This window comes from Dendronephthya gigantea, unplaced genomic scaffold (genome assembly GCF_004324835.1).
Source record: "Dendronephthya gigantea isolate DGI-Jeju-01 unplaced genomic scaffold, DenGig_1.0 000073F, whole genome shotgun sequence".
NCBI classification, from domain to species: Eukaryota; Metazoa; Cnidaria; class Anthozoa; order Malacalcyonacea; family Nephtheidae; genus Dendronephthya; species Dendronephthya gigantea.
The window spans coordinates 932,775-957,444 of record NW_021163083.1 but is presented as its reverse complement, the minus strand read 5'-3'; the positions used below and the strand labels follow the sequence as shown (position 1 = coordinate 957,444).

The window sequence follows — 24,670 nt, the reverse complement described above, 5'->3', positions numbered from 1 at the left end:
ACTGCCATCAACCTTCATGAACCTAATTTTCACAGAACTTTTGAATCAAATGACTATCATTCCATTATCCAGACAGCATTTCACCTCCTGGGACATATTTTCGACTGAAGCTTGGCTTACTTCTCAGCTTAGTTAGTCATCACCAATCATCGAGTGAGGACAACCAGCTGCCTAGTGGACAAATACACATTCTTACCGTCTCTAAAGATATCTTAACAATACAAAGACTAATGTCATACTGCAAGTCATTTGCTAACCGATCAATCCTCTTCTCACCATGCAATGATTTGTGTTACTCTATATCGAAGACTCAAAGTCCTAACATGGGTTCTTGTATGATTCATGGTAGGTATAGATAATAGCCAGTCAAGCCCAGTATGCACGAGGTGGATACCTTAGTAGATTTTGCTTGTGTGGAAATAGATTCTGGGCATTGCTCTTTACTTCACCTTGAAGATGATGGTAATGGTATATTGTGTATCGATCTACTTATAATTGTTTTTCATTTAAGGTGGTTGTGTGTTATTAGCCAATGATGGAATTTGTGTTGTAAGCGATCTTAATGAATTGAAAAACGATCAATTAGGAGAACTGGAAAACGGTTGGTTCCGAAGTTAATAACCAAGTCCTATTTGTGTTTAAACAAATCTTCGTGTCTGTACTAAGTATATTTATTTATTTTATGTATTTAATCCGTAGTGGTCCAAACGGATTGTGTGAATATTGACGTTCCAAGGAAATACATTGAAGGCTGTCAGCAAGCTCAGATTTCTGTCCCAGTGACATGCAAGATATGGGCCTGTTGTGAAACAACTAAAAAACAAGGGGCAAGAGTGCATTATAACACCTATCAAAATTTGCAAGTACGATTATCCAAGTGTCTTTCTTCGTGGTCCCAATTAAGATTTTGCATGCCTGCATCTGAATTCTAGAAGTCGCTCACTAAAATAATAACCATTAATTAATTACCAAGAATTTTTTCTTAAAAATATGATCATTATATAGGGATATGGGCAGTTATCAAAGACTCTTATTGAGTACGTTGTCTTATTCAATTTCGATTGAAATTTTGATTGGGCTAAAACGACGGACGATATAGGCTTACTATCATTATATTATTTCATTTTATTCCAGTTATTTCAATTTGGTGTTTGTTATGACAGAGAACGAATTATCAGATGTTTTCTCTGAATCACTGATTGTCCAGGACATCCTGAAACAATCCACCAGACTAGACCAACGAGAAACCGATCGTATTCCAAGAAATGAATTCTTTGAGGTATCTGAAGTATTAGAATTTCAGCCTTCCTAATCATGTGAAATCTGGTGGTTTTAAAACACTTGATGTAAATTTCATGCACACTGTTATCTTTCTATTAGTTTCTCCAATATGCAGCGTCTGGTAATCCTTCATTCAGTAACGAGGCCCGAGATTTGATCCAAGGGTTTTACCTCGCTAGTCGCAGATCAAGAAATTCTGGTGGAGCTGAGTTTCCGATAACTGCACTCAAATCAATGTAAGTATCATTGAAGCGAAGATTATGAAGCCGAAAAACTGATCTGCCATACATATTTTTTCAATTTTCAGGATGTCACTCGCAAAAGCTCATGCAAAATTAAGTTTTCGTCCTGAGGTAGGTTGATATATGAAATATTTAGTATATAAATATGACTAAATATTTGAACTAAAAACAGGTTTCCGAAGATGACGCAGTAATGGCGATTTTGCTGTACGAGGAATCCATAACAGCAAGAGTTGGTATGTTGTTGTGAAACATGTGATAAATAAAACTATATATTTTTTCCGTTTTAAGACAAATTTTGTTTGGGGTAATCGAAGAGACACAGCAATTCCTGATTACCATGCTACAATAATCCAGGAAATAATTTCACATTATTTAGGTTATTCTGTGCTTGGAATAAATCCAGTGCATCATTTTAAAGATGAAAACATTATGTCTTATATTGGTCAAGGGGTAAACTTTTTCTCAAAATACACTTGAAAAAACTTTAGGATTTTAGCTATGTTGATTTCTCTACATTGCACTCTTCAGAATAATGAGAAGATGATGCAGATGAAAGTGCATATGAAACGTTTTTGTTCCCTGCATTCCACTTACAAATACATTCCTGGATTTGTTCCACATGAAGAATGAGAATTTTCAGGTTTGAATACATTTCATTTTGGGAATATTGTGCAATAATAATTTAAAGCATTGCTTGTGTTCATTTACCATATTCACACAATGTCACCATAAATAAATGTATCATAAATCATAGTCTTTCTCCCCTCTTGCAACATTGAAATGTCTACATAAACATACATATATATCACCTTATAAAACTAATTTTCATGTCAAGAAACCAAAAAGTAATTTCTAGTCATTCCAAGAAGTCACTTTGTGTTCATCACTAATGATGTGCCAGTTTGGAGAATGTTCCTCAGTTTTTAACCAGTTAAAATCATCCACAAACTGCCAATTATTTTTTGTACGATCCAATCTGCTTGTCTCAAAATGATCATCCATTCCATCATACTTCCAGTTGAACTGTGAGAATCCTAACTCATTAGAATCTTCAATGATCGCTCGACTGGTTACATGCAAGTAGAACTGTGATTTAACAGTATCATGAACACGTAACTGTTGACATGGGAACACAAATACACAGTTTTTACAGTTATTGATAAAAACTGAGCCACTCACAGGACCACAGAATACTTTACATGATTCTAACTTCTCAAGATGTAAAGCCAAAGGAGATCCGTACAAAGTCAAAGTACACTCCTTTAAATTTGAAAAACTGATATCTTTTTCCAACAAGTCCTTTTCATGTCTCACGATTTGTTGTCTGAAACACACGCTGTCTTGTGCATCTGTAGATTTTTGCTTAGTTTCTTTAGCTGTAGAAGTATTTGAGCTGTCAGTGAGTTCATTCAACCCTACGTCCGCCTTTAAGTTCGTCTTCTCATTTTCTTCATTCGGTTTTTTCTTACTGAAAGCAAACTTTTTCTTTGGCATTAAACTACTTCGTTTCTCATTCAGTTCCTGCTGAAGCTTCTTTATTTCAGCTTGCATATTCTTAACATCATAAGAAGGCAGAAACGTGAATGAATCCGACACAAATTTCTGAAGTTTTTGAAACAACTTCGTCGCATCATCCAGACGGTCACGCAAAACACTTCTTTCAAGGCCGTCTAAATCACACAACATATTCTCTATCGCTGCTTTTTCTTTCACAAATACGGAGAGCAAAAGCTCAGGATTTTCCTCAGGTCTTATTCGTTCAGCTCTTTCTTGTTTCTTCCGCTCCAATTCCGAAATCCTCGCTTCCTGCCGTTTTTCCATCTTTTCTTTCCATTCAGTCGCCATCTTGTTTCTTCCTTGTTGTTTCAAGTTTCCGGAAATGTCAAAGAGGGAAATTTTCTGCTAGAAAATTTCCCTCTTTCTTTCATGCAAAGAATAAACAATTTTATGATAAAAATATGAATAAATACAAAATTCTCCGTCAATTGAATGTCTTGAATTTTTGACAAGAATTTCACAATAATTACTTTTTTAAAAGCATTTATAGTATTTATACTTTTAAGAAAGTGGAAACATTTTTATCACGTGTGCAGAATGTGAAAGCAACTGGCAGCCATCTTTCAAGACTGGTTTGGAAATTTAAAGCTATATTTTATCGATTTTTCTTGAAATAATATCATTTTAGTTATGAATTTCGTACACTTTAATAAATGACATCAACATGAATCCAAATCAGTATCCAACAGGTCAAAATGCCGCCCAGTACATACCACAATATGCTGGTTATATGCCGACAGACCAAGCTAGTTATTATCCAGCTGCTTATCCAGCTTACCCGGCGTATCCAGGTTATGCTGCCGTCGCAGGTCCTATGGATCCACAGTATATGGGATATTATGGTATGACTAGTGCACTTCCTCCATCCACTACAATTCCTACATCACAAGCTCCATCAGCAACCAATAACCAGGTAAATATAGTTTATATTTCTAGCATGTATCTAAATGTATCAATTCATATTAAAGTCATAGCTATCACCCAGATGAGATGGTATTCAATACCCATATGCAGACATTCCTTCTCAACCAATCTACAATTGCATCACAAGTACCAAGTAGTTTTTCTTTCATAAATCTTGATGAATGATTGAGGACTATTTACTCAGGATTCCCTTTGTGTTCAATATATGATATGGTGATAGAAGGAAATTTGTTTTTGTTGATGGTAAAATCTTAACAAACTTTCAAATCTAAATAACTTGCAAAATTATATACAAAGTGATTTGACTATGTTGTGGCAACTCCTGTATTAATAATTTGTATTCTTCTAGGGTGTTACAGGCCAACAGGACTTTGTAAAACAATATGAAGAATGGAAGAAGCAGTATGACCAGTGGCTTGAAAGAACCAAGGACCATCCAGACCAGCAACAGTTTCAACAATGGCAACAACAAATGAAACAGTGGGAACAAAATTTATCACAAGTCTTGCCAGCACAACCACCAGCTGATAAACAACAACCACCATTACCTTCACAACCAACAAATCCAAGTAAAACTAATGTTTCAGGACAAACAGCACCATTCAGTCAATCAGGTTATTCTGCTCCAACAGGTTATTCATCTCAAACAACTTATTCTGGTCAACCTAGACAATCTGGTCCTACTAGTTATACTGGTCAGACTGGCCAATCAGGTCAAACCAGTTATTCTGGTCAAACAGGTTACTCCAGTCAGGCAGGGCAAAAGGGACCTGAATACAGCCAGCAATCTCTAAGTCAGCAAATGGGACCACAACAGCCGAACACAACACAGACTACACAAAGTTTTGAAAAGCGAACTCCTCACAGTACATATTCAACACAAACCAGACAGCAAAATATGGGAGGCTATCAATCACAATCGCAACCTCAAAACCAGTATCAAAATAAACAGAATTATCAATCAGGTTTTAGCCAGCCCCAGAGACCTAATGCACCATCTCAATTTAACAATTCATCAAATGAAGGGAACTACTCCAGAAGCCAAGGCCCACCTTCTTGGCAACAATCTCAACCAGGGCAGGGAAATAATTCCAACCAGCATTTATATGATCAAGAACAACCTGTTGATCAGTATGATACCAATCAATCATACCATCAACCAACCCAAAATCAAAACAGATTTCCACAACCAAATGCCGACACTTACCAAAACCAGTATGGTGAATCATACGGAGGAGACCAATCTCAAACATCAAATGCTGCATACCAACAAAAAGGGCCACGATTCTCACCAAGAGGCCCAGGTGTAGGACCTCAGGGTCAAAGACCAGGACCATGGCCCAGAGGACAAGCTCCAAGAGGTCCTAGGCCTAGAGGTCCCGGTGGGCCAAGAGGTCCGAATTTACAGGGTCCTGGAGGTGCAGTTTCACAAAGACCTAGAGGTCCACCTTACCATAGTCCCACTCCCAGAGGTCCACCGTCTCAAGGTCCCAGAGGCCCAGCATCGCAAGGTCCCAGAGGTCCACTATCTCAAGGTCCCAGAGGTCCACCATCTCAAGGTCCCAGAGGTCCACCATCTCAAAGCCCTAGAGGTCCAGCTGCTCCTCAAGGTCCCAGAGCTCCTGTTTCTCAAAGTCCCAGAGGTCCAGTTTTACAAGGCCCTACCCATGCTAGTTCCCAACATCCTAGAGGTCCAGCATAACACAGGTTCCCAGAGGTCCTGGACAAGAACAACAGAGACACAGACCACCATTTCCAGATCAATTCCAAGGTTCAAGATTCCAAGGCCCTAGACCCCAAGGACAATTCAACCCATCAATGCAAGGCCAACAACAAAGACCTCGCCAACCAGGCTTTGATCAGTCAAATCAAAGGCCCACTGGACCCTCGCATGTACAAGGACGGCAATCACTGATGGACATGCGTCCAGAAATGCCCCAAGGCCAGCAAGAATTGGAAAACCAGTCGATTCAGAGAGGACCAAGAATGGCATCTTCTCAGCAAGGCTTGAGACCACAAGGATTTGAACAGCAAATACCAAGAGTACCAAGTCCACGAATGCAAGCAAATCAGCAGAGTTCAAGGATGCCACAAGCAACTGACAACCCACCTCGTCAACAAATGCCAAGATCACAAGGACCCAGAGCTGTGTTTGATCAGAGAGGTCCAAGGGCAAGACCACCCAGACCTCTGGGAGGAAGGGGTCTAGGTGATCAACAGAGGCCAAGGATGACAGCACCAGGACCACAAGGACTTCGTGACTTTGGCGAACAGCGTCCAAGAATGAACGCTCCTTTACCTCGTGGAGTTGGACTACAAGGTCCAAGAATGAGAAATCCTCAAACACTTCCACAACAACACCCAGGCTCAAGGATGCTGCCACCTACTTCACAAGAAGCTGCTGGTCCAGCTAATCAACAACTGCCCAGAATGAGAGCACCTTCCTCTCAACAACCACGGAATCCAAATCAAGCCTCAAGAGCAATGGCTCCTCGGGCAACATTGAACCAACAAGCTCCTCAAACACTAGATCAGCAGCGTTTGCAACGTCCTCAACTGAGACTGTCCAGGCCAAGTCTTCCAGACCAAAATCAGCAAGTTTCTGAGGCGCAGACCGCTGCAATAAGACCACAAGAACAGTCTACCCTTCAACCAACCCTGAGGATACCAAACCAAGCTCAAAATAATAGTCAACCACCTATACAAAAGCAACAAATATCTCAACCTACATTACAGCTACCATCTGTACCAAAACTACGGCTACCAGCTGTCCCTGGACCATCACAAACACCAAATGAAATATCAGGAGATGGAACAAGAAAAATATCACCCACAACTGAAGTGGCGGCAACTAACGAAAAACTTCCACCAAAAAGCGAACCTCAAGCTCAAAATGAAGAAGTTTCAGTGTCTGTTTCTGTTTCTGAAAGTCAGGATTCAACTAAAACTGAACAAGAAAAGGTTCCAGGTCAAACAAGCATGCCAGATGGCAAGAGTGCGTAAGTGGATGATTATATTGTAAAACTATTTCATTTGTTCATTCGTTTTACCATTTAAATTTCAATGTCTTGTGAAGAAGTGTTGTTCTAAAATATTGTATTAAAACAGGCCATCGACAGCTGCGGAGAATTCTGGAAACAAAGCTACCGGGCCAGCACCGATAGCTGACAAAGCTGGTCATATTTCCATGACAGGATTTAAAGATAAGAAACAACTGGAGATTGAATTACTCATGAGGCAGCAGGAACAGTTGAAAAATTTAGAAGCTCTAGGAAAGATGCAACAGCAACAAAAAGCGAAGACGGATAAGTCAAAAGTTGAGGCAGCGCCAAATGCTGAGGTGTCCAAAGTTGAGGTGGCCCTAAATGTTGAAGTGCCCAAAGTTGAGGGTGAAAATTTAGGTGTGGTAAGAAACGAGGAAAGGGCGCCTGAAGACAGTCCCACGATTGGTAAGATTTTGTAGAAGGGTTCATTTCAACGGTATTCTTAATTGCTAAAACGTATACCGTATGTTTGCAGGTATTAATAAAAACGAGGAACGAATGTTACCGTGTAGGAAATTTCCACGATGTGGTCTTGCTGAAGATTGTCAGTTCTTTCATCCGTTGTGTAAATATGATGTGAGGTATGTCTGAGCTTTTCTCGCTTTGAAAAATTTTTTGATGGGACTAATGAAAGACCACGTAACAATGTTTTTCTATGTCGTAGATGCAAGAGAGAAGAGTGTCCATTTTGGCACACTGTGCCTCTAGAGAAACGTGCTTGCGGTAAGTAGGATGAAATAAATAGATATAATATTATGGTGAAATATTAGAGACCTTTAGCTTGACGTTTACGACACCTCTGCAAGAACGTCTCAGACAATGGAATGTCTTAGACAATGAATATGAGTGGTATTTCGATATTTCAGGAAGGTTTAAAGGCGTGAATGAAGAAAGACATTATGAAGATAATTTCAATGTTCCACATCACCGACCACACGAGTATGAAGAGCCTTGGCCATACGAAGAGGAGAGAGGAAGATTGGTAAGAGGGATCTTGACCTCATAATAATGGAGTGATATCTTGATTATCTCCGCAATAATACGAACTTAGGCAATAATTTCCGTCTCCTTATTGGAAAAAACATTAGGCAACAATGACATGGTGTTATTAAGGTCCGTTAAAACGATCCAAGTTTGTCAAATCCAATTCACTTCTGATGTATGTTTTATAATCTGGTGACTTGCGATGTACATATGTAACAGCAAATCAACAAATGCGAATGCAGTACTGCTTTATCAATAACTAAACAAACTACATCCCATACGTCAGAGGTGAATTGGACTCAAATTGTCCTGTTTGTTTACTCAAAAGGTTCTAAGCATTGTGTTCTCCTTGCTAGCATCCTGACGACTTAGAATATGGAAGACCTCGATCAGGTTAGTCGTGACATGTGTACTTCGAAACCTATTCTCGTCTGATTACATGTTAGTCGAGAATATTGGTTGGATATCATCACTCTCATTGCTAACTGTAGTCTTATTTTTCAAGATGATCCGTATTACTCCGACCGTGGGGATTATCCTCCTGATCACTATAGAGAGGTATTTTTATAGCCAGACGATTTGCTAGTCTCCATAGTTTATTTATCTAATTTCACTCTATTTAATACAGGGTTATCCTGACCATGGTCTGGGACCACCACGTGTCCTACCACCAGAACGAGACACCCTCGGTCGAGGACCGTACGATGAACCCCGGGACCGTGTGGTAGACTACCGGCATAGTGATCCCAGGCTAGAGGAAGGCTTGTATCCTCCTCCTAGAGAATATGACAGATACCCAGACGAGGATCGATACCCCGATAGGGGAAGATACCTCGATGATGGACGATACCCTGATGAAGTAAGGTATCATCCGAGGTACCCGGATGATGATAGATACCCGGATGAACGTCGTTACCCGCTCGATAGATACCCGGATGAAGAAAGACGACCAATCAGAGACAGCTATGAGGACAAGTTTTACGAACGTGACCGCCTCTATCGTGACCCTGATGCTGAGTTTCTAAGAAGACAGAATGAACGCGAACTATGGGAACGAGATTTAGATAGAAAGATTGATCCCTACCTCACTGAACGAGGGTATCGAGAGGGGTATAGGAGGGAAGGTATGTATCGAGAGGGGTGTAGGAGGAAAGTTATGTATCAAGGGGGATAAAATGTACAACGTATTCAAACATTGGCTCCTTTTTTGTCAGATCCTTACGACGATACCTATCTCCTGCATGATCCAGCATACGATAGACGACCACCCTACGATCTTCTAGACGACCTCGATCGACGACGCGACGTCGGACGAGATCGCTACAGCGACCCATACACCGATGCAAGACCGCGTGACTATCGACATCGTGGCGATCTTGACCCAGCAGATGCGATCCTCACTGGACGCGAAGCATTGCTACAATCAAAAGCAATTGATTACAAACATGGCTGGCGAGAAGACGAGGAAGAGACAAGAAAACGTCGCCTCCCGGAGAGATATGATAAACGGGACTACCCTCCTGAACCAGCGCCCCCACCTAAACCAAAGACAGAGGTTGTGGCCATTGGAAATCTTCTTGATGCTCCCGGCAGAGACACGAGACCAGATAGGGTAATAAGTGAAACTTCTATCTGGAGATTTTTCCTTATGCTCGTGTTTTTAAGATCTTGAAATGACAATTCATCTTTTCTAGAATCTTATCTTTTGTAATTTTAGATTGTTTTTATATTCCGTGGGGTACCAGGAAGCGGTAAAACCCATATTGCAAGACTAATCAAGGTATCTCTAATAGATGGTTATACTTAGAAGACTTTACCAAGAGACACTCAACAAATCCTCAGAAATCCTGAGGAGCTTTTTCTAATTCTCTGTTGATCGTTTTTTTTCAATCCTTTCAGGACAAAGAAGTGGCATGTGGAGCGCACGCTCCTCGTATTCTCAGTCTCGATGATTATTTCTTACAAGAAACATCGAAAGAGGAGCAAGATCCAGACACAGGGAAGAAAGTTAAAGTCAAGGTACAGTAAGACGTTAATAAAATTTCCTATGGCTATGCATGATCACTGAATACTGTTATTTCATGCTAAAGAATTGTATTTTACTCCATAGGCAACAGAATATGTGTATGAGGAAGAATTAGAGGAAAGCTATCGAAAAAGTCTGTTCAAATCTTTTAATAAAACTTTGGACGACGGTTTCTTTCCTATGGTTATTCTGGATTGTGTCAACGATAAAGTAGATCATTTTGATCATTTCTGGAGTATTGCAAAACAGAAGGGATTTGAGGTATTTCTTCTTTTATTTTTCTTTGCACTTTTGACGAAATTTTGCTTCAATCATCGTCTTCATCATCTCCATGTATAGGTGTATGTTGCTGAGATGACAGCGGATGCTAATGACTGCGCAAAGAGAAACACTCATAACAGATCTCTTGAGGATATCAACAAAGTATGTTCTGACGAAAATCGCACATAAAATCAGATGTAACAAGGCCTTAATTTACATATGATCTTACTTTTTACTAGTTGTTGGATGCTTGGGAGGAAACACCAACTCATTATATTAGACTAGATGTGCGGTCTTTACTACAAGACGTTGCCATAACTGAGGTATGTTCATGATACCAGGATCTTAATGAAACATAAGTCTAGATTTTGGATAGCAAAACTTTATTTATTCATGCTTGCTGGTGTTTCACATTGAGACAGCAATGGTAGAACTCTTGAACTCTTGGGTAGTTTTGTCAACGTTATTGCAAGCTATATCACGTTTGTTTTTGCGCCCCCCCCCCAGGTTGAAATGGAAGCTGTTGAGGAACCTGGTGAGAATAAAGACGCGACAGGAGAGGCTGGGGATGATCAAGACAGCGAGGAAACTGGGTTTGAAGGAGAGGTAACCAATTGTAGAGCTTGTTTTTATTCTAGGGACATATAGCGATAACTAGTGATAATAGTTGTGACTCCGCATACATGTAATATCAAGCGTACACATTTTCCTTGCGAAGCAAAAAGGGAAACAAAATGCAAACAAAACCAAATTCGTGAAATCATTTTCGATGTTATTCATCGTCCGATGGTGGTAAGATGGACAATGTACTTTTTGCGAAGTACGGACTAATGGTTCCATGTTATAGCAGGAAGACTCCCTTTTCAAGAGTCGATGGAATGACACTGATGTCACTGAGAAAACTCTAGGTAAGGCTTCATTTAACATCAGAATTGTTCGCCCCAAATCTCTTTATTTAATGAGCTATATCTTTTGAGCAACTGTAAAATAATATTTGAGTAACTTTAACCATTTGTCCTATAACTGTGGCTTGTGTAATCTACAAGTATACTTAGAGATGTGCGATTGATGAATAAGATAAAATAGACCATATCAGAAACGATATAAACTTTCTTCCATTTTGCTTCAGACAAACTGGATGGCATTCGTCCACGTGGAAGCAAGAGAAAATCACGCGAAGAGGATGACCTGGACGAGGATCCTTATGACGAGAGAGAGGAGGACATGAGACTTGGAAAGAAAAGAGTCAGTTTTAAATTTCTATTTTAAAAGCCGGCCATCTTTCGACAAGTGCTGTGAGTTGTAATATTTCTGTGTTACTCCAGGTGCGTTGGGCTGATCTTGAAGAACGTAAACATTTAGAACATCGTCGCAAAATTGGATTCTGTATTGGCACTGATTGGAGCATACTGACTAATCCTGATGCTGAAATTCCTAAATAGAACGAACTCGCATGTATTGTCAGAGGTTGGCTTTTTATTATGTATTCCTTATGCGTATTATGTATTCTGTGATCAATTGGTTTTATTATGTTGGTGACTGTTTGTCTCAATTCTATAGGTAGTGGTTGTTTACAAGTACACATGCAGATTGTATACACATGGTTGCCGTTCTCTTGTTGTGAAAAGACTCGATGAAGTTTGAGCATTTTAGGTAGTGAGTTAGTTCTGAATAATAGAGTTTTATTAACATGCGAAAAACTGGACCGGTCATTAGCGCAATTTGCCTGCATCTGCCATAATAAACAAGACGGCGACCTTTCAATCTTAATTTGCAAATTTAAATTGGCTTGATAGATCGTCGGGCTGTCAAACCTTAAAATAGTTCTAGTTTAAAATACACACATGCAAGTTGAAGTTATTCTTAAATAATCCAGGTATAGTTTCAATAATACCTTCACCCAAGAGCAACTCACATAGATGCGTCTTCGGTACAAGACGACTTCCCCCCTCGTGGAGAGCAAAAGAGGATGTTTGGGATGTTCGGTCTATCCCGTTGTAATCCGTATTATCGTATAGATAACCATTCCTACTGCCCCCCAATTCCTTATTTATAAGTTGCTATGCAGACAACTTGTTTAAAAGGATGTTTGAAAAAAAGGAAAGGTTGTATTTCACTCTTGTGATTTTTTCTTGTATGTGCACGCAAGGGAAAGAAGGTTTTTAATATTTTTTAAGAACTTTTATTCTCTTTGGTCAGAGATAGAGGAGTTTTAGTAATTATAGAAATTTCTCTGAGAGTTTTTCGTCGTTTCACGTCCGCATGAAAGCGCAAAGGTGAAATGCAGCCTTCCTATATAGTTGATACGTTCTTACAACAACTTGCAAACTAAGGCAGTCTTCCAAGTTGTCAACGAGCCGTTGCAAACTTGTGTGAAGGTGTCATACACTATTTCGGAAATAATATTTCAGACTTGTAGATATGGACTTTTCCTTGGGTTATCCGGCCTCGTTTTTCTTTGTGATCTTACTGACTTACAGTCCGTAAATATACGAAATGAAACTCGATGAAACGAGAACATATGCACTTGCATGCAAATCAGAATCCTGGTATTCGCGTTTCCGGCTTTGTATATGTAGACTAGAATTTTCCTTTTTATTATGAAATTGAATAAAGTAATTTTATAAGGAAACGTACGCACGAATATATAGAAGCTCTGTGTTTGCGATTAATGGTTATCTCCCTTTTTCTCCTCATTTGCTCTTATTTATTTACTTAAAAACTAAACCGGATGAATAGAATAATGGAATGAATGGAATGCGGTGAATAAGTGTATAAAAGAGATTGAACTAAAACATGATGGTCTATGTACAAGACCTCTGTGTAGTTGTAAGTAATTCGTGGGACAATAATGTGTGGAAAAAATCCAGAAAGCATCGCTATGAAATATGGGGAAGGATTCGCGCAAAAAATGAAAAACCGCTGCTGATGAGAAAAGCATTTCGCAGGCAATAAAGCAAAAACGAATGCACTGCGCAAAAGAGAAAAGGCGAAGACATACAGACGCGCGCAAACAGGAAATGCATAAACTACACGTTGAATGAAAAACTTGAAAACACAGTAAATACAATCTGGTTGAAGTTTTCAACTGAGCTTTTATAATTTTACACCATTTTTACAGAATTGCTTTTTACATGGAAAAAAATTAAGAGCGTGTAAAGATCGTTTAATCAACGCTTATTCGATGTCGTTTTGAAATCGTGGCAGCGTTTTCTTTCTGGAGGACGAGTAACGAGTATTCTTTTTCTGGTGCAATCATCACCTCGTAGTCTTTCGTACGCATGCGTAGGAAATTCAGCTCATCGCTCGGATCCATGTTCTTAACAGTGTAACGCGCTAGTTCAATAAGCGAACCGAAGTTTTCGAGGTAGTTAATAGTCGTGGCGCTGTCGAGGGAACTTCGGATCGGATAGCCATCGTTACCGACGACCATGACGCCGATGACAGTCGGGTCGTTCTCGAGACGTTCAAGAGTTGGAAGAATGATACTGGTGTCGAAACTTTGCTGTTTTTTGTATTCCATTCTCTGGTAAGGAGAACAGATTGTAAAGTTGTCCTCGTTAAATGGGGCGAACGTGTCTACTAGACAGTTGCCGTATTTACACTAGCTTTGAACAGAGCCAGTGACCCACCCAGATCTGCTGGGTAAGGCCTAACCAAGCCAAAGCTAGGTTTGAAGTGTTGAACATGGCTAGCGTCTCTACGCCAGGGGTAACTCCCTGTTTATAGAAAGCTATGATACCTTATACTAATCTGCATGGTATCTCTAAAGATTAAACCTAAAAGATAGGAAACGCTGTTCTGACTTAAGTTAGTGTAAAAGGCATCTTTGGCGGAATATTGGAGTGATACATTGCACAGTGGAAACGAATAATGCCATCTTCCAATTGTTCAAAGTGGAACAACGGGAAGACACCTGATACTCATACTGCATTGGTTTCCTTGTGACAGCTTTAGAAGACTGGTAGTCTGTAAAAGGCTATTTTCAGTTATTGATTTTTCTGTTGCTCTATTGCAAATATATTTTCGGTAGCATTTGTTTTGAATGGCTGCCTGGTAACAAACATGATCCAATATATACGTATGTAATATATGTACAATATTCTAACTCATTGAAAATCTCGCCATGCTGTTGAAACGGATTAAGATTTCTAAAATCTGAACTCTGAACGATAAGTAGGGATCTGAACGATAAGTAGGGATTAATATAGTTGGATTTACAGTATCCTAAAAGACGAGAACTTACTACCGATAGCGGCGGTATTTGATATATATATATACGATCGCTTTTTAATATATAAAGGAAATTTCTAGTTTCCGGTCATTTTATGGTATATGTTATTTAAATGATGTCCTTACCTTAGCTTCAGCTTTTTCAAGAAGGGAGTAAAATTTAATACTTAAAAGACTTTTTGATAATAAATATGTATCTTTCTTGCGTAAATAACCACTCGTTTGCCAATAACTGGGGCAATTGTCACCTGCAAAACAGGTGGCTATAGCCATAGGTTGTTTTTATTAAGTTGGGTATATACGCTTTGTCTGCCTGGAAATTCACAAAACAAGTGTCTACAATATATTACGGTCCATTGGGTCTTTTTACAAAATTCCATCTACTTAATTTATAGCGGTCCTCGTGAACTTTAGTGTTCTACCAAAGTATTCTATCACAAAGAGTTTTTCCTCTAAAGTTTGCTTTCCTATTTCAGAAAACCTTCCAAAACATTCTCCAAAAGTTTCTTATTTTCCCATGTATACAAATTATGTTGTAGTAATTCATGTATATTATATAATTACAGTTATATATTAATTTATACTCTTAGACTTAGCTCTACGACTACGTTGACGTATTTACAATATTCTTTATGGTACGTTTTATTCCTTAAAAACTTAACTGTGATCAACACAATTATATTTTCCACTGTATTATCATGCTAAAATATACTTGTATAAATTAATCCTGGGAGACATGAGCACAATTTTACAGTTAGAAGTCGTTTATTTCGTTATGCATGTTTATGGCGAGTTCAATCCTTCGACCATCATATCTGAGATGTATTTGTATAGTTTATTCCATGCTTCGTCTGTTTCTTCCGTCCATAAATCTGGATAAAGTTCTTTGAAAGCCAACATCATTGCTGCGCCCATTCTCTAATGAAAATCAACACAAATTTTTCATGAGACTAATTGCTTTAAGCAAGTTTCCGCGGTTCTTCCTGATAAGATTGCTTGTTTCTCAATCTTTTCCTATCAGGAGGATCAAGATTGCTTTCACCTGCGGAATAAAGTCCAGTTTAGGGACTTTCCTCCAGATATATCTGTCTATATTTTCTAACCAATATCCGTCGGGTTGAGTAAGGGTGACCCCCCCCCCCACGTTCCTAAACAAAAGGAAAGTGCGTGTCTTGTGGGGGGAAAGGGGGTGCATGTTCCCTAGACAAAAATGTGTCACGTGGGAGTTCTTTACAATAGGTGTAAATATTGAGTATAAAGCTGATGTGAGGTGAGAAGTCTTAAAAATCTCATTCCTTGAATTTTTGTTTTCAGATACGATGAATGTTCGTTCACATCTCGCCTATAACTGCCAAAATAAAACACCGTTGCTCAGCGAGGATTATCAAGGTAATACCATTGAAAGTTCGCTATAAACTTTGTTAAAATCAAAATCAACTGATCTTTAAACCTTTGGCCAGCGAGAGTTTTACTTCATAAGGTTTGATTGCGTTAGCCTGCCTGCCTTCCAAACGCAAGTGAAAACGATTTTTACAATTTGAAAACGCACCTCCAAATAGTGTGGCTTTAATTTTCGTATCTTGTGTCTCCTTCCCAACTCTTGAAGATAGGTTGAGCAAGATTCGAAATCTCCCAATGCGTTGACGCTATTTTCAACTGCCGTCATAAGACGTTTTGCATGGCCATTGAGGAACTGTGTTGTCTCAAGTTTGTCCACATTACCCTGACCACGAAACTCTGGGAATAAGTTCTGCATCTCAGGGTACACTTGAAATAGACTGAAGAAAAAGTAAAATGACTTCAGCTCTCAAGCATAAGACAATTCAACAATTAAGTGCATGCATGAATCTATCGAAGAATTGGACTGCAGATGATATTCAAACTTAATTTATTTATTCTTTATTTTACAATCACTCTTTTTCAATAAGCACGGATTGACGTTGTATTAATACTTATAATTCGTTTTTCTACACACGTCGTTGATAAGTTCAATTTCTAATTGATTTTTGCATCATGCATATGTATGATGATGACACTCAAACACAATTGTATTTTTTTATCTCCATAAAGTTATTTAAGTCCCGCGGTATTACAAGTCGTAGCTTCTCGACTTAAAAAAATATAGATCTAAGAATAGTGTAAGTGGCAAGAGCATTGCACCGGCATCGCAAAAGCGTCGGTTCGATTCCTGCCGGAGGATCTATAGTTGACTCATTTTTGCATCAGCTGTTCCTGGCTTGAATTTGAAGTGTGTATAATTCCACTCGAAATTAAGATCCTTTCAACCTCTAGAATATTCCTGCATCGCAAGTGAAGTGCCAAAAGTCATAATTGATTTAAGAATAGTATATATATGTGTGTCTATGCATCGATTATGAAGTTGACAACCGAAATACGATATTGAAAAAAAGGAATCCTATACTATCTAGAACCTTCCAGTTTGCATATTTAGTCCAATTCCGTAAAGGCCGGCCATCTGTTGTAGATTGGTTCACGGTTTTTTTCAATTTTTGCAAACAATCAGAAACCTCTGGTGATCCTCGATATTTATCACGTTCGCACTGCAAAATAACTGTATATGAAAAGGCAAGCCTTTGAGATAAAAATTTTTCAATTATTTTTTATATCCTAATTAATATTATAAAGATATCCTAACTGTATTTCCCGGCGTTGTTCATGTGGCAATGTGTGGCACATGCACGGACGCCGCTTTACTGCGTCATTACTGCCTCTTGTAATTAGAGAGAAGTTAATTACAAAGGATATAATTAAACTTTGAATGCGCAAAATAATGTCTTGAAAACGAAGCTAAATTATGTTAGTTTCAAGAAGTCATTCAAGTATTACGGTGTCGGTAATCTAATATATTTTTCATATATCACCGTTTTATTGTGAGGCGATGTGAAGCTTATCTTGCCGAGAAAAATACTTATTTTTTGCTTGGAAATTTTCACAGCTCTTTGTTGCCTCTCTGACTGAAAATATTCATGACTTTCGACAATGTTTTTCTTCATATATACACGTTGCTTAGTGACACGTTTAGCGTCAAGTGTATGCATATGTATATAGATAAATTCAGTCAGTGTTATGTCTTGGTCATTGTTTTACCAAATCTCAAATTTTTATTCGAATCAACTTGACTTGTTCCATTTCAGACAAGTTATGTACAAACTCTCAGCCTTTGAAATTTCCTCAGACACATCTGAGCTTCGTTTCTCACGAAGCGCGTTTTAAAAAAACAAAAATAATTTCTCGATATTTCATTATTGATAAGCGTACAACGAAACACAAAGTTATCTTTCTCATTTGACAAGTGAAGGAGGTTACAAAAAGCAAAAAAAAAAACAGGACACATACACAGTGATACAAAGATAATTACTTATCAAGCATGCATGATCAGCCTGAAATTGAAATTAAAACGAGCAAAGGCCAGAGAAACTCCTTCGCTTTTTCTCTGTGTATCCTTGGAACGTGCACGAAATACTTAATTATATCACAAGCGGTTGTATAAATATTACGTTCACAATGATGACATTCTAATCTATTTTGTTTACCCAAAACGTAAATTAAATCTATTTTCAACAAAAGTCAGCCTTTTGAATTTTCAAATTTTACTCTTCGTATATATTCTCGCGATATAGGCATGGAGAGATTTCAGTTGATATAATTTCAGTTGGCAGAGACATAGAATGAAACTTGATTCCCACGATCTACCGGGGGGGGGAGGGGATGATTTTTGTGAAACAAAACTTCTGGATTGACTGATAAAGAAAGTGTTTGTAACATCTGTATAGTTCAACTTTGTCTCACCCTCTTAGATAGTTTCGGCATCTGAGGGTTTTTCGCCATCTATGTGCTAAAGCTATAGTTAGTTTGTACTCAAAAGGGCAACCTCTGCTCCAACCTCACCCCCCCCCTGGTGGATAGCAAGTGTTGCAGCTGCATGCCAGTTCCAGTATTCCTAAAGCATTCCTAATCCAGTAATCCTTCCCAAGGCGATAAATTTCGAGTATTTTTCACATTTTGCATATTCTTAGCGAGCGTAATACACGCTGTTTGTATAGAAACAGCTGCATGTATAAAGGTATACATTGCTTAGTTTCATTACTAAACTATATTTTCCCCCGTCTATACTACCGTAGTAGGTATATCTTATACATTTAAGGCAATATATATGCATACAAAGCCCACTGAACATTATCAAAGTATGATCTACCGTGTATAGTGACTATATAATGTGTGTAATCTCCAATAGAATAACAAATCCATATGGACAGTAGATAAATATTTCATAATGAACTCTTTGGATATATTTTGAGCGAAAGCCAAAGCAATGTATAACTTTTTATTTTCTTACGCGGTATTCTACGTATAATTAATCTTGACGAAATTTCACACTAAATTAGCAGACTAAAACAGTCTGATATCTAATACAAATAGCCTTAATTCTCGTAGATTACCTGCTATGAAATCATTTAATCGCTCGTATGAGTGACCGCGTGTATGTCAATACAGCTGATGTACCAGAGGAGAATTTTATCTGCTTAAAACTCGCTTTCCCCCTCTTAAATATTGCTATAGAGGCTATAGAATATTTAGGTTCAAAGATAATCCTTTTAGTCTGTAAGTACGCTATATCGCATTCACATCAACACGCCTCCTAGAAAAGATTTACCCGCATCTGATCACACGCAAAATATTAGTTCAAGTTATTTTCCGCATCATCAAAAATTACTTATTTGCAATATTTACGATTATAAATAATATCGAGCGGTTTCGTGAAAAAGCTTCGTTATTGAAGAAGCTTCACTACTCACGCTTATTGAATGTGACTAAGAAATTACAGTCACACTTCCACTAGTTATTACTCAAGTCCTCAATCAATGCTAGGTCTTATATATCCAAAATACTCAAAATGATCGTCTTGAAATGCCTACGCGAAGTGATCTTGAACTCGAGCCTGGCCGGATGGGAGCGAGTTTGGACCAGACTGCCATGGCATATAACATAATCAGAAAGCTCGAACTTATTAAGAGCTAGCTTATCATAAAAACAGAGGTATCACATATGCAATATTTCCACTGCATACTAAAAGCCTACGTTTTTAGCCCTTGAGAAAGAGAACTATACAGTCGTTATAGGGTTGTACACTAATATAGCTATATTCCTATAATGTGAACCGCCGGAATTCGGATTTGTCTATTGTATATATGTATAATGGCCCTTCTTGTCCGGCACATTTGCAATTGAATAATGATTTTTTTTTCTATCAGAGACAACGAAGTCAATATGTCTTCCTTCCATCTGTAACTTTCAAGTTAAAGTCAAGGTTCAAACACATGCTGTCATCGTGTTTTCCATGCATATGTGGAGTTTGATGTTTCATTTCAGGTAAGTGCAAAGAGTTATGTCATATACAAGATCATGCATGTACTTTTTCTTGAATTTTGATTTGTTTTCATTTGTGGATATATGTTATAGCCGTATAGCCGCGAAAACGTAGCATCTATATCTCCGTTCATTATGATTATCATCTCAGGATGACCGCGCGGCGAGTATTCTGCCCCCCGCCTGTATAATCGCTATATAGGTTACAAGTATACTTCAACCGCCAATCGTGAGTTTTGCTTCGAAAAGTGAAGCCTTTAGGGCATTAATGCAGCCTTGCAGAACTATTTAATTTTAATGCCTTAAACTTATTAGGAAAAACAAAGCTAACTTTTGTTAAACCTCAAATATTTTAAAGCATATAATCCGAATTATATCCATAAACGATACATGATGATATTGTAGCTATTAAACATTCGACTTCAATTTTTGTATACTGAAGAGTTTCAAGCTAAAGTATATCTAATTTAGCCCTATAAGAGTTTATAAAAGAGTTTCATGTATTACAGTTATAATATATAACAAGAAGGCTACGGAAATACTACTTACTTGACAAACATCTTTCTCCCAATTGCTGTTTTTTTCGGTTCAAAAAATTCCCAGGAGTACCTGATCAGTTGTTTCTGATCATCAGTTAAAACCAGTTTGTTGTACGTCGTATGAATAACTGTTTGATTATGAATCTTTGATAAACGGTCGGCGGACATATTACAACCCATTTTGTAGTCGCCAAGTTCACAAACCGAAGTATTAACACAAGTTTGGGTAATCAAATACTTTGATCTATCGAGTGAGCCTTTGTTTTTGTTCAGTGTCCTGCCAACCCCGCGCTATAAGCTAATTCGTGCAGTGCAGTTGGGATCTAACGACATAAAATTTACTTCACTATAAGGGGGCGTGCACTCGCTCTATTTATATTAGTAAGACCAATGTATAATGCCAAGCCACCTGGCAACTTTGTGTATACGTAATGAATTTCGAAAGAAAATATATTAATTGCTTTCTTTACCGATGTCCGATGATGCAGTAATATATATTGGCAAATTATTCAATCTTGTAAGCACAACACATCATATCGTGCATGAACTGCGTGTCTGCGTTGTACTTTTTCATGATGTTGAGTTGAATGAACGTTACACTAAATTATAAACAAAAACACTACTTCTAGAAAAGACTAATACTATATACTACTCCATGCATGCATTAACGCGAAAATTAACTTTTTCGGCTTATTTTTGTAATTCAAATCATTCCTTTTTGTTTTGAGTATTTTTAGGATGTGTATGCATATTGTTGGTACAATGCACATTTTATATCGTTATTGTAAAGTAATATTGACTTTTTAAAAGCTGGAAAAAAAAGAGCATTTATGACTTATGCAAATTCGGAGCCAGCCCTGAGTATAAAGGCAATCAATAAATTTTATTCATATGCATGTATTTAGAGCAGCTGCGTGTATTTTACTACGTGTGTTCATTCGCAGACCGCTATTCTTATTAGTTTCCAAGCTGCATAGTTGCTAGAGATCCAGTATTTAGACCGTATTGTAGTGGGCCAACGAGATTTCCTGCACGTTTTTGTGGCGAAATCTACAGGGGTCCCGAAATTACAGGATGTCTTTTGTTGTTGTTTTTCAATGACCGTCGTTTATCTCCGGAGCGGCTTATTGTAGTTGGCACAGCACTGATCTGGGCGATCGTCATATTTGCAAACTTTCTAATTCTCCACCTTTAATGGACAGCGTGCAACATTGACTATTACTGATAAAAAACTAGAAAAAAAACTTTAAAATAAGAACTTTAATGCATTTTTGTTCCTTTATATGGACGTAAATGGAGGTACTTCATGTAGTTATCGCTAACTGTACTTTTTTTAAACATCAATTCTGACGAATAATCTGAGATAAACAGACGATAATCTGACAGCGGGCGCATATTATCAAAGTATGTTTAAAATAGCATTGCTTTATAAGTAGAGCAAGGATACTTTAGCAATATCTCGAATATTCAAGTAAATATTTTTGGCAATATCACATTTAACTCGTATATAGAAATCATATTCTCTTATACATAGCCGGTGGCACGTTTTGTTATCGTGTTATGATCTATAAAGTCATTCGGTTTCTCCCACTCGTGCGCTGCTCAGTGATTCTCCTACGCTTGACGTTCACCTCGTTCCTCATGCACTGAGGCAGTACCCGTTCATGAACGGCTTCATGAACAGCAGTATACAACAATTGATTATGTTCGACAAGTTAATTTAGAATCGCAAACAAATTACACTCAACATTAAAATATTGCTGCGTCATCGATGACAACGCGAAATTTTCTTGTTGGAAAATCAGACTAGAGAATCTAGAGCGGCATTTTGAAAGTGGCATATCAACCTGACGTGTTTTCGCGACTTGAAATGCATATTTTTACCATTGGTTTGTTAAATGTTAATCGGAACAGAGCTTAACTGCTTTGCAGCAATCACATCCTAGTCGTGGGGAAGAAAAAAAAGCACAAAGTAAAAAATAACGTGATGTGAGAGACGTCTTTATACATGTACTAAGCGTTAACGTATATAACGTCACACTATCTCTACGTAAGATTCTGTAAGATTACATTTTACTTCTGTGAACTAGGATAACATGTCTTTTATCTTCTCCCGCAATTCGCGACTATGTTTGGTCAGTGTTTCGTGCGTCATTCGTCCAAATCAGCATCTTTCCAATCAATTTTCACTTCCCACTGGACAAGACAAATGACTTGGAAGGATGTCGGGTTGAGTAGGAAATTTGAGATCCTCGACCCACGAACCATGATCCTCGACTCCGCGGTCTCCGCCCTAAACATGCTTAAATTCCTTGCCTGGGCTTTTACGGTTAATAAAATGAAAACATATTGATTACATCTCTATCCACTTGTATATCTTACCGCTAAAACAGACACCGTTGCAAATAAAGAGTCATTTTGATAACAAGCTGACGCATGATAGTCCAGTTTTTCGTCCAGTGTGGCTTGGGATCCTGTATGGATACCATAATCTCGTAAAGCGCCAATGTATACGAGGCAAACAACTTTACATGGCGAGTTCAATATCACCTGAATTCTTTCTTTGATAGTTTCCGCTATATCTTCACACCATCCACGGCACGATTGTGTACAGAATTGTACAGACTCTAGTTTAGATTTCAACTGCTCTTTTATCAAACTATGAATCTGGAATTCTTGAACACTGTCAAATCTACAGCTGGTCTTATAACAAGGTGTTATGTGAGGTTTTGCCTGAACGCTATTGTGTGCGTCATTCTCATCTTTTCTTCCAGACAGTTCCGGTGGGGCTGACGGTCGTCGTCTTTCGTCAACATTCGATTTCTTTCCGACCATATCAGCCGAGCGACGCCTGTACGAGCTCCGCGCTGGAATCGCTGCGATTTTCTTTGCCGCATCATTTCTCGATTGTTTCTCGTTGTCAAGCCAATCTCGTAGGGACGTATTGAGGTTAATTTTTCTCACAATTCTTGGCGAGAATGCGAACAACTGCGAGAGAGCAGTTTGCGCATCAGAGCTCGACGCAGATCTTGTTAATCGCGGTTGCGCGCGCGGGCTTCTGTCAGCCGGGACGGGAATACCTTCGCTTAAACTTCTCAGTACGCTAGGATTTTGACGACCTGTGCGGGATATCATCTCGTTATCATTTCGTTTAAGATACACAGGTTCAGAGGCCCGTCGGATTTGATTCCATAAAAACACATCATCGTCTTCAAAAACCTCATTACTTGCAGCCGATTTTATCTTTAAACTTTCACTAGTTTCATTTGAGTCGTTTTTCTGCCTGCTTGCCTCGTCTTTTAACTCATTTTGATCGACGAATTTTTGTTTCTTACAAGAGCCGTATGCAATGAGTTTCGTTTTCTTTACTCTGGCATTCAGATCCCTGAACTGGGGACTTTTTGTCTTGTCCATTGCTGCATGCAGACGCGAATGCTTATCAATTCCTTTGACGAAGATATGCAACTCTCGGTATGTAGTCCATGCGACATCAGGTTTAGCTATCAATTGGATATAGTATATACGAGCCAAATAAAGCTCCTCGTAATCAGATTATATTGTCTCTGTGATGCAGGTAACGAACCTACGCGAACAATTTTACATCAAGGCAAGACTTCCATCAATACAATCTGTTTTTTCACGACAGCAAGCTTGTATATTCAAGCACGTATCCGCTATCAATTATGTTTTTCATAAAGAACAAACAGTCAAATTATTGCTGTCGTGTATATCAGTAAATTAATATTACAAACAGACGAAAGCTGCTGACATATTCTTCTTATGTTGTCAATCGAGGCATCATTTCTCACTCGGCGCCCGTCGAAAGTACGTTTTGTTGTAATTAATTTTCTTGTTGATACATGCTGGCCGCTGTTCCAATGTGCTCAGCAACACGTACGTTTGTTGTAAACGGCTAACAACAGGTTTTCTTAGCGGCCCTGGATTATCCAGCCTGCATAAGCACAAAAATAATAAACAGAAATGTTCATTGTTTATATCTTAACGCGGACTATAAAACGTACAGTATCGTTCAGATTATCTCTGATCAATCTGACCTTAACAATAACTAAGATACTTTCACACCCTTTATCAGACTATTGACCCTTGGAGGAAATATCTCCGTAAAGCTATAAAACAGAACATCGTAGTGTATGGACACTAATCAATTATGGTCGTGTTATTTGAATT

At 38.4% G+C, this 24,670-nt stretch overlaps 8 protein-coding genes across 9 annotated transcripts in view; 4 read left to right on the top strand and 4 right to left on the bottom strand.

The window, feature by feature from the left end:
- Positions 1-177: 177 nt before the first annotated feature.
- LOC114531578 (probable DNA helicase MCM9) lies at positions 178-1,773 on the top strand. The gene is made up of 8 exons (XM_028553188.1): positions 178-345; positions 512-601; positions 700-863; positions 1,006-1,037; positions 1,135-1,279; positions 1,381-1,517; positions 1,589-1,634; positions 1,696-1,773. Exons 1-8 carry the CDS (start codon positions 231-233, stop codon positions 1,771-1,773), a joined length of 807 nt encoding a protein of 268 aa, XP_028408989.1. The 5' UTR covers positions 178-230.
- A 254-nt stretch (positions 1,774-2,027) lies between these two features.
- Positions 2,028-3,371, bottom strand: LOC114531645 (tubulin-specific chaperone C-like). Its single transcript, XM_028553261.1, has one exon. The coding sequence runs from the start codon at positions 3,369-3,371 to the stop codon at positions 2,379-2,381; it is 993 nt and encodes a 330-aa protein (XP_028409062.1). The 3' UTR covers positions 2,028-2,378.
- Positions 3,372-3,627: 256 nt separating this feature from the next.
- Positions 3,628-5,733, top strand: LOC114531549 (basic salivary proline-rich protein 1-like). The gene is made up of 2 exons (XM_028553161.1): positions 3,628-3,996; positions 4,357-5,733. The coding sequence occupies exons 1-2, from the start codon at positions 3,748-3,750 to the stop codon at positions 5,707-5,709; spliced, it is 1,602 nt and encodes a 533-aa protein (XP_028408962.1). The 5' UTR covers positions 3,628-3,747; the 3' UTR covers positions 5,710-5,733.
- On the top strand, positions 5,713-11,975 carry LOC114531547. The gene is made up of 19 exons (XM_028553159.1): positions 5,713-7,006; positions 7,116-7,456; positions 7,527-7,632; positions 7,716-7,774; positions 7,918-8,033; positions 8,392-8,428; positions 8,541-8,593; positions 8,664-9,159; positions 9,250-9,647; positions 9,753-9,815; positions 9,935-10,054; positions 10,146-10,322; positions 10,401-10,484; positions 10,562-10,645; positions 10,830-10,928; positions 11,170-11,230; positions 11,452-11,567; positions 11,648-11,789; positions 11,883-11,975. Exons 1-18 carry the CDS (start codon positions 5,826-5,828, stop codon positions 11,762-11,764), a joined length of 3,708 nt encoding a protein of 1,235 aa, XP_028408960.1. The 5' UTR covers positions 5,713-5,825; the 3' UTR covers positions 11,765-11,789; positions 11,883-11,975.
- Positions 11,894-24,670, top strand: part of LOC114531548 (ras guanyl-releasing protein 3-like) — a 53,230-nt gene continuing 40,453 nt past the window's right edge. The window contains exons 1-3 of the mRNA XM_028553160.1: positions 11,894-11,975; positions 15,870-15,944; positions 19,829-19,946. The gene's annotated coding sequence lies outside the window, so the exon portion shown is untranslated. The remainder of the gene's footprint in view (positions 11,976-15,869; positions 15,945-19,828; positions 19,947-24,670) is intronic.
- LOC114531557 (dynein light chain roadblock-type 2-like) lies at positions 13,417-14,836 on the bottom strand. The gene is made up of 2 exons (XM_028553169.1): positions 14,682-14,836; positions 13,417-13,848 (listed from the first exon to the last, which is right to left on the bottom strand). Exons 1-2 carry the CDS (start codon positions 14,826-14,828, stop codon positions 13,489-13,491), a joined length of 507 nt encoding a protein of 168 aa, XP_028408970.1. The 5' UTR covers positions 14,829-14,836; the 3' UTR covers positions 13,417-13,488.
- LOC114531555 (neuroglobin-like) lies at positions 15,314-20,809 on the bottom strand. 2 transcript variants are annotated; one of them, XM_028553167.1, is made up of 3 exons: positions 20,493-20,809; positions 16,105-16,333; positions 15,314-15,473 (listed from the first exon to the last, which is right to left on the bottom strand). In XM_028553167.1, exons 1-3 carry the CDS (start codon positions 20,660-20,662, stop codon positions 15,339-15,341), a joined length of 534 nt encoding a protein of 177 aa, XP_028408968.1. In that variant the 5' UTR covers positions 20,663-20,809; the 3' UTR covers positions 15,314-15,338. The 2 variants fall into 2 exon arrangements, with proteins under 2 accessions (XP_028408968.1, XP_028408969.1); XM_028553168.1 differs by lacking the exon at positions 20,493-20,809 and adding an exon at positions 16,988-17,075.
- LOC114531553 lies at positions 21,963-24,453 on the bottom strand. Its single transcript, XM_028553165.1, has 2 exons — positions 22,865-24,453; positions 21,963-22,775 (listed from the first exon to the last, which is right to left on the bottom strand). Exons 1-2 carry the CDS (start codon positions 23,894-23,896, stop codon positions 22,662-22,664), a joined length of 1,146 nt encoding a protein of 381 aa, XP_028408966.1. The 5' UTR covers positions 23,897-24,453; the 3' UTR covers positions 21,963-22,661.